Source organism: Fusarium keratoplasticum, chromosome 2, assembly GCF_025433545.1.
Source record: "Fusarium keratoplasticum isolate Fu6.1 chromosome 2, whole genome shotgun sequence".
Lineage (NCBI taxonomy): Eukaryota > Fungi > Ascomycota > Sordariomycetes > Hypocreales > Nectriaceae > Fusarium > Fusarium keratoplasticum.
In genome coordinates, this window is record NC_070530.1 from 4675574 (window position 1) to 4697242 (window position 21669).

The 21669-nt window shown below is 46.3% G+C and overlaps 4 protein-coding genes and 3 pseudogenes across 7 annotated transcripts, besides 3 other annotated features; 2 read left to right on the forward strand and 5 right to left on the reverse strand.

Moving 5' to 3' along the window:
• Positions 1 to 1829: 1829 nt before the first annotated feature.
• NCS57_00333100 (uncharacterized protein) lies at positions 1830 to 2894 on the reverse strand (the record flags this gene model as incomplete). The annotated part of the gene is made up of 3 exons (XM_053053334.1): positions 1830 to 2311; positions 2363 to 2568; positions 2629 to 2894. 3 exons carry the CDS (start codon positions 2892 to 2894, stop codon positions 1830 to 1832), a joined length of 954 nt encoding a protein of 317 aa, XP_052918580.1.
• A 1057-nt stretch (positions 2895 to 3951) lies between these two features.
• Positions 3952 to 5597, reverse strand: NCS57_00333200 (annotated as a pseudogene). Its single transcript has 2 exons — positions 4395 to 5597; positions 3952 to 4347 (listed from the first exon to the last, which is right to left on the reverse strand).
• Positions 3952 to 5597: a sequence feature.
• Positions 5598 to 7307: 1710 nt separating this feature from the next.
• Positions 7308 to 9335, reverse strand: NCS57_00333300 (annotated as a pseudogene). Its single transcript has 5 exons — positions 9023 to 9335; positions 8787 to 8965; positions 8627 to 8730; positions 8237 to 8566; positions 7308 to 8187 (listed from the first exon to the last, which is right to left on the reverse strand).
• Positions 7308 to 9335: a sequence feature.
• Positions 9336 to 9781: 446 nt separating this feature from the next.
• Positions 9782 to 10188, forward strand: NCS57_00333400 (uncharacterized protein; the record flags this gene model as incomplete). Its single annotated transcript, XM_053053335.1, has 2 exons — positions 9782 to 9868; positions 9955 to 10188. The coding sequence occupies 2 exons, from the start codon at positions 9782 to 9784 to the stop codon at positions 10186 to 10188; spliced, it is 321 nt and encodes a 106-aa protein (XP_052918581.1).
• Positions 10189 to 15084: 4896 nt separating this feature from the next.
• Positions 15085 to 16054, forward strand: NCS57_00333500 (annotated as a pseudogene). Its single transcript has 2 exons — positions 15085 to 15258; positions 15323 to 16054.
• Positions 15085 to 16054: a sequence feature.
• Positions 16055 to 16685: 631 nt separating this feature from the next.
• Positions 16686 to 18295, reverse strand: NCS57_00333600 (FAD-binding-3 domain-containing protein; the record flags this gene model as incomplete). Its single annotated transcript, XM_053053336.1, has 7 exons — positions 16686 to 17158; positions 17211 to 17275; positions 17339 to 17526; positions 17588 to 17785; positions 17847 to 17921; positions 17994 to 18119; positions 18167 to 18295. The coding sequence occupies 7 exons, from the start codon at positions 18293 to 18295 to the stop codon at positions 16686 to 16688; spliced, it is 1254 nt and encodes a 417-aa protein (XP_052918582.1).
• Positions 18296 to 19497: 1202 nt separating this feature from the next.
• NCS57_00333700 (MFS domain-containing protein) lies at positions 19498 to 21302 on the reverse strand (the record flags this gene model as incomplete). Its single annotated transcript, XM_053053337.1, has 4 exons — positions 19498 to 19917; positions 19974 to 20407; positions 20479 to 20698; positions 20763 to 21302. 4 exons carry the CDS (start codon positions 21300 to 21302, stop codon positions 19498 to 19500), a joined length of 1614 nt encoding a protein of 537 aa, XP_052918583.1.
• Positions 21303 to 21669: the final 367 nt, after the last annotated feature.

Sequence of the window (21669 nt, forward strand, 5' to 3'; positions counted from 1 at the left end):
TATTTATTTTCCTTAATTAAATAGGTTTTTAATTTCTTTTTTAGCTTATTTTTTTTTATTATATTAAAAGCTAATTAAAGCGCGGCCTTAAATACTTTATAATTTATATATAAGTAATAAATATAAAATATATACTAGCTAGCTAATACTATAAGGTATTTCCTTATAATAGGTTTAAACTATATAATAATATAATTCTTAAGCTTATTTATAATATATTAAACCTTACTAAAGGCTAAGATAAATTATATTAAGTAATATATTATAAATACTTTTAGCTAAGTAAGAAATATAAGTAGCTTATAAGTAGTTTTATTAAAAGGGTTTAAAAGGTTTAATTTAAGGATTTTTCTTATATTTCTTTTATTTATAATAATAGCTATTATATTACTAATATTTTAAATATTATAAAAATATATTTATATTTTAAATATAATATATTTTATTTATTTATTTAATAAGTTTATATATATTATTTATCTTAGTACTTATAATAATAAGTTATATATAAAGTTATTTAATATTTTTATTATTAAAACCATTTATATTATTTATATCTTTATCTTAATTAACTAAGATAGGTATAAGTAAATAATTAATAAGTAAAACCTATTAAGAGACATTTATAAAAGTTATTTAAATAGTAATTATATTTAATATTATTTAAGGTAATATAAGTAATTTTTTAAATAAAAGCTATTAATATATAATAATTATAAGATTCTTAAATAATAAATTAATTAGATTAGGTTTATATTAATAAGGGATTATTAATATTATTTTAAATAAGAGTTATAAGTTATATTTAATAATATACTTAAGAGTATTAAATATAACTAAGTTATATTAATAGCTAAGGTAGCTTTTCTATAAGAGAGTATAATAAGGTTATTATATATACTTATAATAATAGCCTAAGACTAATAGTTCTAAGGCTTAGTCTAAGATAGGATTAATATTTTTATTACTTAGTCTAAGGACTAATAGAAATAAAGTTTAGTCCTTTTAGTTTCTTACTTAGTTAGGTTATTTTACTAGGTTTCCCTACCTTACCTATATTATAGCTATAATATATAAGTATTAGTCCTCTTATTATAAGTAAAAAAAATAAGTTAGCTTAGTTTTGTCTTATTTAATTACTTTTCATAAGTCCTTAAAGCCTAGTTATAATAAGATAGATATATTATATTTAGTTAGGGAAAATAAATACATAACTATATAGCTAATTTAGCTACTTAGGCTACTTAATAAGTAAAAGAAAAAGGAGGTCTAATTTAAAGGTTAGGATAAAAAGATAACTAGCTAAGAACCGCGGCGGAAGATATATCTTTTAATTAATTAATCACGTAACCAAGCACGTAATTTCCCCAGCTAGCCCGAGCCCTAACTCAATATAGCACTTATAGTTTATTTATAATTAATATTTAATACTTTTAGATTTTACTCCTAAGGGCAAAATTCTATTTTATATTTTATTTTACCCATAGAGGTAAAAGTATATATTAATAAGAGCTATAAAGGTTATAAAGGAGATACTAGATATTTTACCTATTAGGGTGAAATATTTTATTTATTATAAGAATAAAAGGTAATAATTAATACTATATAAATTTTATACCTAGAGGCTAAACCTTAGCTTAATTAAATATAGCTACTAACTAAAACCTAGCCCTGAATTCAAGCAGTACAGAGTCAACCATAATATTAGCAGCAATCATTGGAGTAGGCGCCGAAATCTCGCTGGATCGTAGACTTCGAATTGTGACAAGAAACTGCTTGACCATAGGAGCGCACCGAACCCTGTCTCTTTGCCTCTCAGTCTGCAGAAGCTATTGATTATTCGAAACAGATTTCAGGAGTTTTGCAGACGCAAGCTCAATTATAGCTCGAGCCGTTGGGGATTTGCGGATGGGTCCCAGAAGTGCGAAGTCATGGATCAACCCCTCCGCCCTAAGGATTGCTGCATCAACGCCCAGCTGTTGGAGACGATGGCCAAAGGCTACACCTTCTCCAATCAATGGGTCCGCTCCTGACACGAAGATGGTTGTGGGTGGGAACTTGGCAAGAACCTCATCAGGCGCAAACTCCAGAGGCGAAGTCAGAGGAAGCTTCCTGTCTTCTTCTCTCGGCAGGAATGCTGCAATCATCCATTCCATCGTCTTCTCAGACAAGTACGGCCCGTTCTTGAATGTCTTGTAGGTTTCTGACTTACCTTGGGTGTCCGTGACGGGATAGAGAAGTACGAGTTGGCCAATCTTGGATGGCAGATTTCGACTTTGAGCAAGTTGAGCCATAGCGATAGCCATGTGGCCTGTGCGCAAAGGTTAGACTGGTGACGAACAACATGAGCAATCGAACTCACCACCAACACTATCACCGGCGAGACCGAATCGACCAACTTTGAGGTTGTACTTGGCCCCATTGTGAACAAAATGCTCCAGCACACCATACGTTTGCTCAAACTGAGTAGGGTACTGCGCCTCTGGAGCTGGGGTGTAGTAAGGAAAGACAACCGCAGCACCAGTCTGGCGCACAAAGTCCTCCATCAAAGCTCCATGCACGGTTGGACTGTAGAGTGTTAGCGCACGCAAGAAATGGACGAAGTGTTACAGCGTCGCTGTGGCTGACCTTCCAAGAATCCATCCGCCGCCATGAGTGTAAAAGATGAAGGGGAGGTTTCCTTGAGCATTTGCGGGACGGAAGATGACAGTAACAACATCTTCTCCATTTACTGAAACCTTGACTTCCTCGATCTGGATATCGGAAGCAGTTTTGTAGCTCTGTATGCCTTCCAAGACATCACGAGCTTCCTGGTAAGATTTGGTATAGAGAGGTGGGCCTTTGGCCACTTCGTCGGCAAAGCTTTGGTTTTGGGGATCCAGATAAGGTGCCATGTTGAGGGATGTTACTTCCGTGGTTGCGTATGGGTCGATGAAATGCTGACCGATAATAATTTATGGCGGCAAACATCCGAGAATGCCAGATGGCACACGGCGGTTTCGCTTTCTTATATCCACAAAGGAAAAGTGGAGTTATGCTCCGCCAACCTTCTGACGTGTCCGGCAAGCATCGCTGACGCACGAAGTAAAAATTATCGAGGCTGCACACGCATGTGCTGAGCTCTGTAACCCCGCTCTAAACATTTGGAATTCCCGATAAACTTCGGCCAATGATGCAAGCAACCTGACCTTGAATTAACCGGAAAATCCGTACGCAATTGCCAATGCCAAATACTATTGTAATATAATGACGTATACGTGTTCTCGATGTCTTGGATGGTTGATTGGTAGACCGGCAGTGGAACGATGGAGTAACCTTCTTGTCCGTCGGTGGCCATGAACGCAACCCCGATTAAAGTCTTTTCTTGAGCTCAGCTGAATGGAAGAAGCACGCCAATGTTTCAACTGAGATCCCACATGACGACTGTGGCTGTCAACATGATTGGTCAACATCTGCTATCGACTGAACGGCAGAAGTCCGCTCCTCGATCTACAGCCACATCTACTTTATGGGGAAGATAGGTGTCCACCGAGGAAATGCGGGGACCATGAATCTCGTCGCCACTGATGTCAACATTTTTGTACGGACACGGAACTGAGTTTTGGATGCCCGAGTCCGCTTCGGGGCTTCAATTAGACCTAGCGTATATTGGCCAACCTCGGTATTAGCTAGCAAAATCCTCCATATTGGGTTGTCAGGCATGATTGATACGACATGGAAACAATGAGGCTAGCAATTAGGCCGATCATCGCGTCTACATCAGCTCGAGCTCTGATCTAGGAGGTTTTCTGATGTTACTCGTTATGGGATTGGTGGGTTGAATGATTACATTCCCTAGGCAAATAATTACGTTATAACTGTCCCTCCAGCGTTGCTCAACACTTGAATGTCATTAAAGAGTTCCTTCCACCGAAACAATACTAGCAAGAAACATCACAAGCCAAGCCCCGGTTATGCGTCATTTTCGTCCTCTATGCCCTCGCGGAGGAACTTAACCTGCTTCTTGATTTCGACCCAGAGCTCCAGTTGTTCCAGGTCGCCTTTATCCAAGACTGTGGTAGAGCCAAAATCATCGCCCACCAACACCCAAGCCTCTGCGGAGGTTCCGACTGTTGGCCTGGCCTTTGACCGCCGGGCGATGGCTAGCAGCGTGGCCACAAACGCCTCTTGGATGTAGGCAAAGCTGAACTTGTCCGTGATCTCAGCGATGGCCCTGCACAGCTTGTCCGGGAACTCGATGTCCTTGTTGGGTTTGAGCTTCTCCTGCCAGAAGCGGCAATATGCCTCTCGCTGGTCAATGTTTGGGTCGGGGAAGTAATACTTTCGGTCGAACCGAGATGGGCGTTTCTACACTGTCAGCGGTGGGTTATTTCCGCACACAGACGAATACTTACCGAGATTCCGGGGTCTAAGAGTTCCAAATGGTTGGTGCTGGCGATGATGAAAATTCCATCGTTCTCCTTGAGGCCGTCAACCTCGTTCAAGAAGTAGCTCCTCACGGTCGGTGTTACGAGTGAATCAATGTCTTCAAACACCAAGTAGCAGGGCGCAAACTCCCTAGCTTTCTCAAAGATGATGTGAAGAGAATACTCGGGGCCCATCCACGACTCTAGGCTGCGAACGTAGACGGTGGGAATGGTAGGGGTTCTATCAGCCAGCATATGCATTATAGCCTTGATACTGATAGTCTTTCCGTTCCCAGGGGGGCCATGGTAGATGATTCCTCGCTTCCATGGCACACCAAGACCTGCGTACGTCTGCCTCGACTCGAAGAAGGAGATGTGGTCGTTGATGAGCGACTTCTTCATGTCCTCGTCTAGGATGACAGCGTCCCATGTTGATTTCTGCGCACTCTCCCACAGCTCGCGATCTTTCTCAAAAAGGCCCTGGTCAAAAACCCACACTTGGTTGTGCAGGTCGCTTCCCCATGACCCGACGGCAAGTACAAGTTGATCAGCTTTGTAGGCATTGGCCGTAAGAATGTAGTAGTTCTTCACCTCCGGGTAGGGCTCCGACCCATCCCGGCCGTCGACTAGGTAGATGATGAATTCCTCTCCCTCCCACTGGTAGAGGAATTTGCCGAAGATGACCGTCTCGCCTAGGTATCCCTTGTTACCATCCATGCGACGAGCGGGCGGCAAGTAAAGCGTCCATTCAACCGACGACGGCAGGTCTCCCTTGTCTTGGATAGGAGTGAAAGTGGCGTATCCGGCGCCAGCAAAAGCCATCAGATTGCACTGGCTGCCCTCGTCGCTGTACTCTGGGACCACAACAAGGTCAAGCTCAGGGTACTGCTTCTTGAGAGCCGAGGTGAAGACTAAATCGGTATTGATTCGCTTGCCATTGGAGTGCTTGAAGTAGGAGCTGGTTGCGCCGTCGCCATATTCGTTGGGTTGAATAGATCTAAAGGGTAGTGCTTGGGAAGGAATAGGCTTCGAGATGGTTGGTCCAGGGTGTCTGTGGCACAGAGAAGGATGCCTATGGTTGATAGTCCCATGAAATTTGGGAGTTGCGGGGGTCATCGTTGGGGTCTGGGAAAGACGTTGGCGGGTTGAGCAGTCTGGAAGCGTTGATGTTCGGCGGCTGCCCCTCTCGCTACTGCAGGTCTTCAGTAGGTATGCGCAATATTTGTTTGTGAAATTGTTGCAACCGTGTTCTTATGGTTGAGCTGACGAGAAAGCTGAAATAGATTCCAGATGTGGTTGCCTGGAAGGAACGAGGTCCGAGAGGGGAAGCTCGAACGATGATGATGCTGCGCCAACCAGCACTGACAGGGGTTGTGATTTGACAGTTAGCCCATGTGCTGCCACTTCATCCCAGCCGTCGAGGATGAAAAGGGTTCGCTTGTGCACCAGTGGTGCGTTACATAGTCCTTTCGCGAAGCATATGCCTTCCTTCTGTTTTCCTTATAACATCGGATGCACTCGTGATCGAAGAGCGTCATGAGACTGTACCGAGAGTCCGTTTGTTGCTACAGGCTCTCTCCGATAAGATTATAGTCCATCTTCCTGCGCAAGGTGGGTCATGCCGACGCCGGCGCGCCTATTAGGTTGTAGCAAGCAGGCGTTGGGCAGAATTGAGGCATGCATGTGACATATCCTGCACTTCCGCAGATCCTGATTCCTCCTCCGCAACTCAGCCTCACTTACCCTCCTCGCCCTATCTTAGCCACCGCCGGCCCTTAATCCGTTTTTTGTCCATCGGTAATAGAGGGTCTCGGAGTCGCTGCCAATATTCTCGCTGTCGTTGATATCTATATAAAAGTTTTACAAGGCTGGTCACAGGACGTGAAGGAAGTCGAAAACGCCAAGGCCGATGTTAAGGAGTTTAAGAAGAGGTGGCAATATTGCGGGCCACTACAGAAAAGGTGCAGAAACCACTAAACAACCCCAAGGCGCGCGATTAGAGGCATCACGGGATCTTGGTGAAAGCATTAAGACTAGCCATAATCTTCTTTCTGACTTGGACGGGAGACTTCGGGCCCGCCAAAGGATAGCTTGAGGCGGCGTATAGGCCTCAGGTCGCTGCAATGGCCTTTTCAAAGTGGAGAACTTAGGCGTGTAATTCGACGCATCTGGAAATGCTTTAACTTAATTTCTCTAGGCCGATAATACATTGACCACTGCTAATGGCGGTAACTTCCTGGCAAGGCTCAGTGGACCCCAAAACTACCAATTCGTGTACGTCGGCGATATTACAAGCTCCTATGGGTGCTGCTCCAAGTGTATGGAGCAACCCCGCTGCCTTATGACTTATATGCCTCGAGAAGGCAGCGCCTCTTACCTCTACATAGCTAACGAAAATGTCTGCTCCGTCACTCAAACACCCTGGGGTACATACAAGACCAGTCCAAATGGATCTAGTTGGATCTTGAGCAACGGACCTCATGGCCTCCTTATTAACGGGGGCAATATGTAACCGTTGAGTCTATAGGTGCAATCTAGAGCCTATCTTATTCTCGACAACTCCTTTAGTTATACCCTGTAAAGGAAATTTCTAGAACGTAATATCTCCTGAAAGAAAAAGGAATTATTAACAGGGTCTCTGCTGAATTTCAGCAACTTTCTTTCCTATATATTAGTGTCTGCTTTTAACTGCTGCTTTATGGTGGTAGAACGCGTATTCTATGTGAAGAATTTGCAGTATGATAATTAATCAAATCAGCAGCTTCGTTGTAACTCAACATTAAATAAATCATTGAGAGAAAACGCACTATGCCGAAATGTCACTAATTTCAAAGAACTCGTCCACGCTGATGATATTGTAAAATTGGTCTTCTTAGTCCCTAAGCCCTATATAATTGCCGTCTACTTGATGAGCGGCAACATCAAGCTGCTCTTGTACTTCGGTCCTGTATATACAATATGCTTTCCAACATTCAGATTTGTGAGACTTTGGAACAGAGGAGGATACTCAGGCAGAATAGGATCGTGACCTTTGATCTCAAACCGCAACGATTCACCAGCCTCGAAAACAATCCCACCTGGCCAAATGGCGATATCGAGCTCAGCAACCTCCCCTAGAGGTATTTTGTCGGATTTGTAATGAGGGTACCAAAGTTCTGTCGGGTCCTTTCTTGCTCGCATCTCCTCCGTAAGGCCAGGGTCTTCTCCAGTCTCGCGTTTTGATGCTCGAAGTCTTCCGCTAGGTCCCACGTACTTATAAATGTTTTCATCGGGGATGTCACCGAGTTTAGTCCCAGGCTTTTGGTTAATAAAAGGAATGTTGTGGTTAAGCAGGGCTTTTCCGTCTCGGTCAAGTTTCCTGATAATCACATACACATCCATGTCATCTGCATCTAAGCATGACATGAATAACTTTGCTTTCGAGAATCCACAAAGCTCGGTGTACCGGTCAAAGGTGACTGTAAAATGAGCACCATCGTCCTGCCAGGAATCTGACTGATATGGGATTGACCCGTCAATCGCAACCTCTTTCTCCTCTAGCCTTCCGTTTGAGGCATTCAGGTAGAACTTTTGGTACTGGGTACGGCTTGGAGGGTAGTTGTCCTCTGCCCGGAACGACATCGGAGGAGCATTGTATCTGAGAAGTGATAGTCTGACCTTTGGCGTATTTTCCCATCCATTTTCGGTACCGAGAAGATAATGATCAAGGAATCTCTGTAGGTCATCGTTCGCTTCCGGCGTGTAAATGTCGAACCACTCCTGGGTTGGATGGATCCTCAGCCTTAAAATGTTAGCTAAACTTGTATCTATAATCACAATAAACAACCTACCATTTGTCCTTTGAATTAGAGTATTTCCAGCCTCTGATCGAGCCCTCTGTATGCAAGCCAGTAGAGTAGCTAGCCAGAACATACATTGGGATGTCGATGTTTTGAAGGTTTGGCTTTTTATCCTCCCAATATTTGTTCATCAGAGGGTACTTCTCAATCATTGCAACGACATCTTCTCGCCGAGTCTTGCCGTTGAACTCCTGCATAAGCAGGTCCCAGAACTTGTAATTGGGAATACCACCTCGACAGATGCTTTCACGATAGAAGTCTCCGATTCCCTCCCATGGAGCAATTGCTTTCAGATGAGGAGGGCGTTCCGCAGCAATAAGCCTAAATAGAGGTACTTAGAAAGAATGTTGTATAAAGGCCAGTTAGGAATGAGGATATTACCACTGGGTCATTGCTAGCCAAGAGTTACCGACAAGCGCAACTGATTCGTTACACCAATCCTGTTTAGCAATCCACTCGACGGTATCATATCCGTCTCGACCTTCCTGTAGGACTTTGTTAGATAATCGCCGTAGAGAATAGACTTGAATACACAACGGACCTGTGTTCCAAAGATAGCAATGTCACCTTCTGAGTGATAACAACCACGGGCGTCTGGTTGAACGATCACATAACCCCTAGGGCACCATTCTGCCGGGTCGGGAGCTTCAAACTTTTCCAAACCACTCAAGGAGCTTTTCGGAACTCCTAACCATGTAAACTCTGTTGTCTGATGGTGGCCTGCATAAAGCGTCAGCAATCGCAGCATGGGCTGCTCGTTCAGAAGAGCAAGCATACCAGATCCGGTTTTTCCGTAAGGAGACCAAGGTAGCAGGGCTGGAAGCCTTTGGCCATCAAGCCGAACTGGTCGGAATACGTCGGCTCGCAGTTTAACCCCATCGCGCATTGGAATCTCGACATCTTTTTCCCAGATCAGGTTTTCTTTCAATGCGAGTCGATCTGGATCACGTTTCCATCCCTTAGGTAAGACGCGCCTAGAAGGCTCCAGGTCAATCCACCAATGATGGAAGTTGGGGTTGGAGCTCGTGTAGGCTACTTCAATATCACCGACTTTGGGGGCCATGGTAACAGTGGCAGATGATGAGATTTTGCTAAATTGTGTAATTGGGCAGCACTTTGTGTCATTACAAGATTCCCCAAGGCTATATACTAATCAGAGAGCCCACCTCATCCTCCATGGATACAGCAGGTTACAGACGGCTTGGTGGAGAGCAGCGCCGGAAGATCCGATCCGATATGCGGGGATTCAAGAGTAGCTAGTTTAGCTCAAAGTGTCGGAAGGCATGGCGAAACCGACCCTCCGAGTGGGGGACAAGGTTTGTGGCCGTCGGAGGATGTAGTGCGGAAGATTGATCTGCTTTTGGAATCACTTCCGAAATTCCGTCTCTGGACTTGATAGTGATCAAGCAAGGTATGTATCTTGTGTTTGTTGGTCGAAACTGGGGCATTTCAGTCTTCTATCTGTCAGTATCAACAGCGTTTAGCTTGGCGGCAGTGACTCTTACTATCGCCCGAGCCGGAAGATTCATTTGAACAATGATGGATCTTATCACAATACTCAAGAACTTTCGTGGTGCTGAAGCTGGTGTGGATGCAAAACACGCCAGATGGTACATTGTCGCTGTAAGAAATTCCAAGTGCTGACTACTTGCCATCATGAGTGTCTTTCCATAATTTTGTTAGCTTTCTACTAACTACTCACTTTGCAGGCTGCGGCAATGGCTGCGGCCAGCGCAGGACCGGACGTTCCTAAGCTGTACGAACTGGCCATCGAGGGTTTGCCGATTGAAGAAAAGAAGCTAGTTCAGCGGCGCCTAAAAGAAGCAATTCTCAAGACGAGCTGCCTATATGGCGTACCTCGTTCGCTTCAGGCTTTACTACCTCTTTTTGCTAGCATTCCAGATAATGAAATTGATCATTATGGGCCGCGGTTCGTTTTATGAAAGCGTCGTGATTTCGCAATTGCTCATATAGTACCACTAGTTACGATTCCGCGACATCTACAGACGCTCAAAGGGCCCGGGAAGAAAAAGCCACTCAGTATTTCAACACCATCTGGGGAAAAGATGCAGCCTGTTTTCATCGTGAGCGCAATTACAAATATCAACCGGATCTCTGTGAGTGCTTCCAGTCTTTATGTCGCTAAACTACTAACACTGGACGAGATCTTCTTAATCTCGAAATGATCTACCAATGGTATTTTAGTGAGGATACGATCCTTGGTCCTGTTGAGACACAGATGTGCAATGCAGGTGCATTGATATGCTCCAACTGCCCCGTACAAGCTATGTGGCATACGCGTGGCATTATGAGACATTCTGGAACTCCAGACGAGGCCAAGTTTGCGCAGGATATTGCTCTCACTATTGGAAGATTGTATGGCTGCAAGGTTGACGAGGTTACCTGTGTCGATGACATCGACGTAGATTCTAAAAGTACGGGTTAAGCTAAACATTACTGCATTGGCAACTGAGGATCGTAGAATGCAAAGTTTTTAGAAATAAACTCATTGCTAGGGATTTCCTCGTCGTAGACATGATTCAAGATATTTCTGTGCCGAAGGAAGAATGACTTGAGACAAACACAAGATGGCGGTATAAACTGGCCGATTCACCAGCGAAATATTGACAACGGCGTCAATTCGGCCCGAGACAGCATTCCGTCAACAGAATTCCGATACCGGGTAGCTTCCGAGAGACGTTGACAGCCGAGCGGTTCAAGCTCCTGAGCACCGATAGGGAAGAGCAGACATCCGTAGAACCTGCCTGCTACAAGACCGTCAAGCACCCACTAGCGTAATATAAAGATCAGGTCCACCAACTTCTCCTTGTATTTTCGCGATTAGTTTCATCTATCATATTCTACCTCGTGAGCTGTTGTCCCGACTTACGCATTCCCTCAGAGCATACTTCTCCTACAACGCACGATGTCGCATCCTGACCAGCCACTTCCTTCTACACGTCGCATAGTTACGCAACACAATCAAGACTCGAAAGCCATCGTTGGTCGAGATCATTTAATACACGGAAAACAGACCCCTCATGGACCATGGATACAATTGCTTTGGTCGAGTGACTCATTACCACCAGATGTCAACTCTGTGGATGATCTCGGCCTCGTCGATACGGGAATGTCGAATAACGGCACAATTGTGCGCATTGTTGACTTCCCTCCAAAGTCTGTCGGACTGGTTCATCGTTCAATCACTCTTGATTATATCTTTGTACTGAAAGGATCGGTCATGTTGGTTCTGGATGATGGATCTAGGACCAAGGTCAATGCCGGCGAATCTGTAATTCAGCAGGCGACTATGCACAGTTGGGACAATGAGTCTAATGAATGGGTGAGGTTGTTGTGTGTTCTGGTTGCTTCACAGAAACCGGTAGTCCAGGGCCAGACCCTAGACAAGTATGTCCCATTCAACGTTTGAATCGCGGAAGATCCGTGTCGAGGACCATCGAAAGTCGAACTATATACTTAGATCGATAGAAAAAAAACTGGTACATCATACTTTTACACATAAGCCAGATTTCCCAAGTCCCGTACTAGACCCGATAATTGTTCTAACAGAGGAGGTAGGGGATGAGATTTGGATGGGAAGTTACTCCGGAAAACGTTAGAAAGAAGAGAGGCTATCATCGCAGGGTTATCAAGTTCTTCCGCACGACCTTCGACATGTACAAAAGGCCGCCCATAGCCTGTTCGAAGGAATAATTGCACATCTTCTCCATCCTCACCATCCAGGTAGACTTGTGGCATGCTGTCAGCTTGGGAGTTCGGGTCCTCAGCTGGGTATCTGTGTGTCTCCGGCATAACAGCTGACGTGGAGTTATCGCCAGTCGGGATCGAGTCGTTCATTTGAGAATGAGAGGTAGAAATGTGGCGGTTCAAGGCTGGTGAGTTTTGCTTGAAGATCGTAAACACCCATAAGCAAAGACAGGCATGGTATACAGCGATAGCATGAAAACCTCCCAGCTGAGTTGGTGGAAATGATCGAGCCGCTTTAATTATCTGTCCAGCATGCCAAAGAGCGAGGTTTTTGTCTTCACTGGACATCCAATTTTTGAGTCGAGGCAAAGCTTGTGATACTTCGTCGTCCCCATATCGGCCTGCAAATCTTTGAATCTCATCCGTAGATGAATGCAATGATAGCAATAGGGTCTCGCTAATAAGCCTCCCTTCAGGTGCGAGGGCCTGTAGCCACTTCAGCTTGACGACAGTTGTCTGTATGTGCTTTAGTAGCTCTTGACGATGTGCCTCAACCCATAGAGCTCCTGAGCCCCCTGAACTGGTCGAGTTACTAAGTCCAGCGAAACACTTGGAGTCCAGATAAGACCATACTCGCGCCCAGAGCGCATACAAAATTGCTAGAGGGCAGAGAGACATGTCTATCATGTCTTTCTCTTCCTTAAGCTTTGATGGGTCGTGAACGGCGTCAAGGAAGGTCAAGGAGACGGATTGTTTTCTCTTACTCAGGTACCGTGTTCTCCATTCATCGGGGTCTTTGGCGTCCCATAAGTCCCGCGCGGCAGGCAGGTAGAATGTAATCTCGTGACTAGAGAGAACCGGGGCTCGGACGAAAGCAATCGAGCTTCGCATCTCGTTGATGAGTAGCCGTAGTACTAGTCTAAAATTGATCAGATGTATTCACAAACATGCGTTGTCTTGGAGATGTATGAAGGATACTAACCTTTTAAAAGATTCCTGTTCGGCCCATTTCAACCATTTTTCTCTTAACGTGTCTGCATCATCGTCACCACTGGGGATGACCTTTGGCGAGTAAAAGCTCTGTCTAAAGGATCCAGCCCTGCGTAACATCTATAGTTTCCGATCAGTAAGCAACGTTTACCACTTAGGGGGGGGGCTATGTTCAATACCGTTGGTAGAGTGTGCGCAAACCCTTCACCAATTTCCATCTTGCGACGAAACCCGCTCCAAAGACCCAGTTCTATCCAGAGCAAGAAAGTTTGGTTTGTTTGAAGATTGCGAATCAAGCGGTTATCGCTATCAACTGAATTGCAAACAGAAAGCCTCACAATTTCTTGCAAGGCCAGGCCCATTTTCCAGACGTTTGCAACTGCAAATAATGCCGACCCAGCAGCCACGACACCAGCCAAGTGCTCACTCCTGTCCGTATCTGGGCTGAAGGTACCGACATGGATAAATGAGTCGGGACTATCATTTTGTCGTACAAAAAAGGCTTGCATCAGGCTGTTGAGGAGACTCAGGGAAGGAAAACATCGAATTTTGAAGTTCGAAGTTGAGAATTGCAGCACCATAGATAACATTTCGTCCCGAGCTGCAGCCTGGCTAATGGACGGAGCCTGAAATGATGGCTGTCTTGTATAAGGGACAGTGGAAGACTGTAGGACTTGTGCTTCATCCAATGCCAGTTGCTTACCCTCGGCGTAGGCGTGATCCTGATTAGCAGGGGTCCACAACCAAGGGGATCTCTTGAAAGCTTCATAACCTTCCGCCCTAGCGCTAGATCTGTCGGTGTGGATCGGCACCGTCGGTGATTGCCCTTGAGATCCGTCGTTCATTTCGGTCACTAGATGAGTCCGAAAGGCATGCTCGGAGCCAGATGCCAGATGAGGCTCAGAATGCAGGTTCTGAAAGGTATCGTCGAAATCAAATTCTGTCTCTCTCAGGACCGAAAACAGGTCGAGAGGAATGGCTAAATTTGTAAAATCGAAGGGTGCCATCAAGTCATGTTCGTTCATGTGGCCTGTATCAGCCCCTTCAACTGGGTTGAAGTTGACGAAAGGATTGGTGGCAAGATTTCCAGTGTCGTCCATGGCGAAGTCGCCTTCGTTGGGACCAGTGAATGCAGGTAAACCTGTAGGAGAACCGTATTCACCCCTTTCAAATTCGACGGTCCTTGCATTTTCCCCCAAGCTAGCGATGTCGACTACGATAGGTTCGTCGACGGCCTGGGGGGAACCCTGCTCTACCTGGAAGCTGGACTCATAGCCAGGAGAACGGATGGTTTTGGCTCTTCCTCTCCGTCTTGGGCCGTTGTCTGCACAGATCATACCTTTGGAGTGGCAGCGTTGGCAAGGCCGTTGGTTGCTGCATTTGGTTTTTGAAGCTATACAGTTGCCACAAGCTTGCAGAGCGCGTTCTGAACCACGCGCTCTGGACCCATTCTTGTCTAGACCCTCATGGGTGGCCATATGCCGACCCAAAAGATCTCTATTGATGTGTCAGCAAACATTAACTGGCATCGAGTGATAGAAAGCAACTGAATCACCTGCGATTGAAACGCATCGAGCAGTGCGGACAAGCATGATTGCGGGGATTCTGGTCTGTGTCATCATGTTCAGCCAAGCCTCGAGACCGATAACGAAACAGCACTTACGGGAGAGCTCATGCCTCCTGAGATGGTCCAAGCGTTCGTATCGGCTGGAACACACCGAACACTCGTAGGACGAAGAGTGAACGGCGTCGCTGTGGGCTTGATCCGTTCCGAGACTGCTAATTGGGGACGGAATCGCCTGATTCGCCGAGGCTGATGGGCTTGCCTCCATATTAACGAGCTTACTCACCAGTCGAAACAAAGTAAAGATGAACGGAAAATTGGATTCTGTCAAAGAAGAGAGCTCCGGTGGGCGGCGTGCTGGAGAGGATAAACATGAGTTTTGACCGATGGGGGTGGCTGCGTATTCGGACCGAGAGGCGGGGGTGGCGTGGCTTGTTTCCCCGTAATTGATGCCACTGGCTTGATGAATTACCACATCTAGTAAGTGCTGAAGCGCTGGGTAACTTATGAATGGGCGGTAGTCAGAGCCGACTCTACATCGCTTCAGCTTTCAATTTTTCCACTAATTTGCCATAGAATCGCACTGATGAGCATCATGAAGGCCACTCAAACACCTTCTGGCCTGAGTCCTGTACACTTCTTTTCCCATGGCTCCACAGCCATGCTTGGTGAGGAATCACGATCCGCAGACTATTGGAAAACATGCGGCGACGCTGCTCTAGCCAACGGCATTGAGCACGTTGTGATCATGGTAAGCTATTCCGTTCTTCATAGCAGAGTTATAGCCCTTGAATGCTGACAATCAATTGAACTAGGGCGCACACTGGGCCGCCATCAACGACGAGATACACATTGCTACCAACCCGAACCCTTCCAAAGCTCCCATTGGTGGTGTCCATCCTCGAAAATACGTCGACTACAAACTGAACCCCGACCTCCCCATGGCTGAGCGGGTCATCGATATCTTAAAAAGTCAAGGCTTTAACTGCAAGCCAAACCCCAACTTCACCTGGATTCATGATGTCTACCTGATTCTTATCCGTACTTTTCCTAATGGATGCCCTCCCACGACTGTCATCAGTATGAACGCTCGCTTCGATCCTCACTACCACATGCGCGTGGGTACCGCCCTCCGCCACCTCAGACGTGAGCGCAACGTCTTATTTATAGGTTCTGGCGGTGCAGTCCATAATCTTTACAGGAATGTTTGGACTCCTTTACTTAAGCATGCAGATAATTTTGCAATGGAAACACCCCCTGGGAACTGGGCGCTGGACTTCAGACAAGAGTTTGAAGATGCCATCACGAGAAATACGGGCCCATTACTTCGAAAGGCTATGACTATGTTAATGAAACTGCCCATGTATCGGGACGCTCATGCTACAGATGATCACATCATGCCAGCTATGTTTGTTGCAGGGCTGGTTGGGTCTGTTGAGGATATTGGCACGCCAGTGGAATTGGGCGCTGAGGATTGGGAATTAACCAATATGTGTAATTCCCAGTATACTCTAGGGACTTGGGGCTCGATGAATAAAGTGGCCTAATTAGGTAGTTGGGATTAATTTATGCCATCGCGTCTTATCACCCTTGAATATTGCGTCATATGTTTTGCTTCTCCCTCTTTTCTTGCTCTGCACATACCCTAGAGTAAGTGAATTATGTTTCTACCAGTGACGCTGTTGCAGCAAGCATAGCCTTTCCTGCTCAACACGATCGGAAAATAGAAAAAAAGAGTCACTCGTTCAAGCTGGAGAGTACTATGCAGCAATTTACCAATTGTTGCCCAGGTGGTTTCCGCAAAAGACTGAGATGCCATGGGTGAACTGTGCGATATGGTGGGAAGCTGGTTAGCTCAACGACGCAACTGCAGCCCGTGCCATTATTGGATGCAGGCACTGAAGAAAGACCGATTGGACTACCGGTATTTTTGGACCACGCAGAAAATATATCATTGGCTGAAAAGGTAAATGACCCCACTCTGTCACATGCCAGATCCTTCTCCGGGTGAACTACGGCAAATCACTTTGATGGCCCATGCCTAAATAGAGCTAGAATCGTGACTGGCCAAATGCTTATCTTATCAGCTATCAGTCTTTATCTAGAACGATAATCAAGGCCAGGCCAGCCGACAATATTCATAACTAAAGCCGCAAGAATAAGTTTCTCAGGCCGCTGCTAATCGAGAAGCTGCTGTGCATGCTTAAAAGCATCATGATCAAAGTTCTTGGCTGAAAACTCCATCGGATTCATACTGAACCCACCAACCTCGTCTTCATCACTCGTCTGGAATGCCATCTGTCGAGAAAAGTTTTGAACCATAGTAGCTCTCTCGTATCTTGCTTTCATGTAGAGTTTCAAGCACCCAGGGACCTCTGAAGGCGTGGTACCAAGAGGAAACAGAGCACCCAAGGCTGCTCCATCCTCAATAGCTTGAGCACCACCTTGACCTTGGTGAGGCAGGAATGGATGTGCGGCATCGCCAAGCAGAGCTGCAGAGTCACAGACCCAAGTATTCAGAGCTCTTCGGTCCCACAGTCTCCAGAGTTTTATAGTTGAGGGGTCTGCCATGCTCAAAAGTGTCTTCATCGGCTGACAATACTCATCGAATACGTCAAGCACATGTTCGGTTGTAGAGGCGTTGTTCCAGCCTGTAAGCAATCAGCTGAAATTCCGAGATCATTTTAATCACCCATCACTCACCTTCAGTACTGTCTTGGCTTTCGCCGTCTGGGTGGAGACAGACGAAGTTGAGTTCAGTATTATCTCTACCAAGCCGCGATTAGCGGGTTCCACAATCTCGTTCTGGAAGCTCCTTTTGGAGTACTCACCGGCAAGGGTATATAACCAGTCTACGATTCTTTCCTTCCCAAATTTGGAAATCGCCGGTTCTGTCCACCAGAGGAGCAGTGACTGGGTTGGCTTTGGCTTTCGCAATTGGCACCAGAAACCGAAAAGCGCATCCACCCGACGGAAAGGTAGGAATGTTTTCACGACTAATGATTGGACGAAGTGTCGACTGTATTTCCCAAGGTTAGCCAACAGGGTTTAGGAACAAAATCACAGAAGGTCAGACTCACATGGACGCCATCAGCTGCTATAATGAGATCACCCTTATGGATATGTCCACCTTCGAGCGTGATTGTTCCCTTGGAAGGATCGCAGGAAACAACTCTGCTTCGCAAGTGGAGCTTTGCGGGATTCCCCGAAAGGTCGGGTGACATTGCAGTTACTTTGAGAGCCTCATGCAGATCAACGCGGTGGCTAAGCTGCCATGGCTATAAGAACAAGTAAGCGAGGCGATCTTATCGATCAAAGGTAGAAGATGAGGTTAGTTACCCAGCGATATTGCTCTTTGATACCTGACACATTCTTCCGACTGATCACATTGCCTTGGGAGTCCAAAACAGTGACCTACTTATATCTTAGCTTTTTTTTGTAGAATGTCGCACAGAATGGGCGGGAGCTCCGGCCAGTAATACTTACCCATTCCGTGTCGTTGGCTCCCCAGGTTTCGGGCTTTAAGCCAAAGCGTCGCAACACACCATTGACATTGGGTGGTAGGTGGATTGCAGCCCCAAGCTCAGCCGCAAAGCGACTGGACTCGAAAATCTATGATAGTTAGTGTGAGCAATGGGAATTGGCTAAACTTTGATTACCTCTACGTCATGCCCTGCCGCGCGCAGAGCTATGGCAGCGGAAAGGCCTCCGATTCCAGCACCGGCGATCAAGACCTTGAGCGGCTTGGCCGCTGTTCCATTGGTTGTAGCGGCCTGATGAGCAGACATTGGTCAAAGAGATGACGAGATGCGAGTATAAAGCTGTTTAGGCGAATTTCAACTATAGGAATGCCTAAAGGTATGCACATGAACCGGGCAATAGCTGTCGCATCATATTAATGGTTGTACGAGCACTCTACATTAGAGACAGACGGTCTACAGTATAGTTCAATGGCATCTATCCTAATTTCCGAAATAGGACTTGTCATCGGATGTACATTTTCGAGTTGGTTGGTTAGAAAGAGCTTCGGCCCCTCTGATTCCGAGAGGCAAGCGACGTTCCGGAAATTGTGTGCGTACCTGTCGGAAGTGGTGGGGTTAGAGGAAGAGTCGGCCAATCTCAGGTTCTCAACCTCGAACTCGTTCAATATCGCGGTCCGGTCGGAGTTCATGAAAAACAATTATGTGCTCCAACAATAGACATAAGGAGATTTTCTGCGAACCCGACACTGTTTCTGGGCTATTCCGAACCTAGTACTAATTGACAGCGTGGAGCCCAAACCTTTCTGTACCCAGAGCCGGAAGTTCCATGGACTTAGATATTAGACAGTGAAGCACCGAGATTGGCCCGGAAGGTGTTCAACTGGCACGAAGCAAACTGATAAACTCTTGCTTCAAATCTTTAATGGGTCTTGCAAAGACAGCCTTCTGTAGTACTTGGCACCGATGATGGATAAGTCCACCATGAGCAGTCCAAGTAAAAAGTCTCTTTCTAGTCTTATCGTTCAAGCGAGGAATCAAGTGGCTTTTGGAAGATCTTTTTGTATCTTATCGCTATTTTAACCGAATTCTTTGATATACTCAGTTGATTGTTTGCTTGTACATTCAACCTTAGGACCTAAAACTGCCTCTTGTAGATATCATAACCCCAAAGCCTTGGAGAATTCCCCCTCATTTTATGGCTATGAGATATTGAAAACTGTTTCTGTCATAGTATATTATAGTAGCGTAGTAATATGAAGCGAAATGCTTTATATTAAGCGTGGATAAATAATTGCCAGTCCTCTTCCAATCCAAGCAACACATGGTACCACTCAATGCCCGCATAGTGTGCCAATAATACCATCCAAACCACTCAAATCCCTCTTTCAAAAACCCACAATAGTACAGTAGAAGCTTCCCCAGCGTATCAAGGGCGAATGCCACCTTTTGGCTTGGCTCCCGTGACCGTGCGGCGACCATTATCAGTTCTTGATCCAAGGAATCGCCATCTACTGACTCTTACCCGTAGCCCACGGCTGAGTCATTTGTCGAACTTTCTTGCCAAAGATGTACACCGGAATACCAAGTATCCCAAGGACGCCAAGAATGATGGCGCAAATATTGAAAGCGCCATCGTACCCGACCCTTTCAATGAACTCAAGTGACCCGTAGGAAAGACCAAAAGAGATGACACCGCGAGCGAAACAGAGAACTACGAGAATAGCATCGCTGCGAGCGGGATAGCTGTCAATAGCGAATGTGAAGGAAGCCACTACTATGCCCACAAATCCGAAGAATTCGGAGTTGAATGTGACAACGATGGCCGACCAGTGCCAGTCGTAAGGGTGCTTGCAAGCTTGTCCAAAGATGACGGTGCTGATTATACCAACCACAAATGGCAGGATAAGAGGTATCAGTCGGTACTCAGGCTGAATATCGTACATAATTAGACCAAGGTCAGTCTGGTCTGTAGAAGAAGACTCACCTCTGTGACCCCCTTGTTTCTCTTGCTCAAGGTTTTCACGACATAGTCGCTTAGATACCCCTGGGCAGGGACGACAACCATCGATACGACTACCTGTCCTGCAAAGACAAACCCTAAATACTCGACTTTGAACTCGTACGGCGGTTGAAGAAGTACGCCAGCAAACACGGCGCCAAAGATGACGAAAATACCCAAGAACGCGCCGCTGCAGAGAACAAGCCATAGGATGTTGGGGAATAGAATCACTTGTATCATTTGCTTCCAGCAGTCGATCGCGTCTTGCCAGCGAGGTTTGTTGTGGAACAGGGCCACATCGTAAGCGAAAGTCCGAGCAGGGTAGTTCTCGTAGTCGATTGGGGGACGCCGACTGGCCGTAACAGTCGCATGCTCGGCAGCATTCTCCCCAGGCTTGGAGCTGCCATCAGTAGGACTGACTATAGACAAGTTAGAGGGATTAGAATTCATGGTGGATTGATACTATTTGTCTGAGTTGAGCTCAACTTACTGATTGAAGCCTTTGATCGAGCGAAGCGAGTCTCGGGAACGATAATGGCAGCTGACACAAGGCACAAACCGTTGATGATGCCAAAAATGCCGTACCACCAGCGCCAACCAAGATTGGCGGCAAGATAAGAACTGGCAACAGTAAGGCACGCTGTACCCAGGACCTGAGCCGCGCAAAACCAAGCAATCTTGGAGCCTCTTTCATGTAGGTAATATACCTCCTAATATTGAGGAAGCGCCGTCGTCAGCCTATCTTCATCGACGACAGCTTTCGCAAGTACTCACTTGTACCATGATGGGGCAAAGAGCTTCGGCTTGTCCAGCTGCCAGACTCATGATGTTACGACCGGCAATGTGCGACGTTAAGCTTTTGCTGAAGGCACACCAGATACAGCAAGCAACGAGCAGCACAAGGGAAAACAGGTAGATAGGCCGGCGACCAACAGCGTGCGCTACTGGAACAAAAATGAAGTTACCGATGCCAATAAAAAGGGCAGGGTAAGTGACCAGGTCGTGGGTCCGAGGATCACCACCGTAGCTGGCTTGAACTTGGGGCAAGATTGCGCCGAAGGAAGATGCCATGAGGGTGGCAGTAGCTGCAAAGACAGAGACGTTGACAACGAGTACAATCTTGCGCCACGACGGAAGATTGAGAGGATCGCGAGGGTCCGTAGTAGGTGTCGGGATGAGAATGACTTCTCCATCGTCCTCGAATAACTTGATGGTTCCGGGAGCAGGGCGGTGATCTGTCGACTCAGCAGCTGGGGCTGTATCCTCGACATGACAAGTCGAGATGGGCTTATCGGGATCCATGCCGGAGGCCATATTGGAACCAATTGATACCGAAAACAATGTTGTTTCGAAACAGAGATTGAGAATGGTTTCACGAAGACGTTCGTGATGAAAGCGCGCTGATAGAAAACCAGGGAGATGGGAAAGAATAAGCCTTTATACGCACAGTCCCGTAACGAAACCATCGGCCCGCATAATCAAGGCATCGTGATTTCGATCCGAGAGGAGGTAGCTATTCTGGGATGGCCCTTGACAATTGGCAATGCTGCTGTTGGCTCGTCCTCGCCACGAACCCCAACCCCAACCCCACGGGGCCCCGGATTGTGGGACTCTTCCGGAGGAAAAATTAGCCGAGGGAACCTCTAACCTCTCTTGGATTAACGACCAGAAACCTACATAG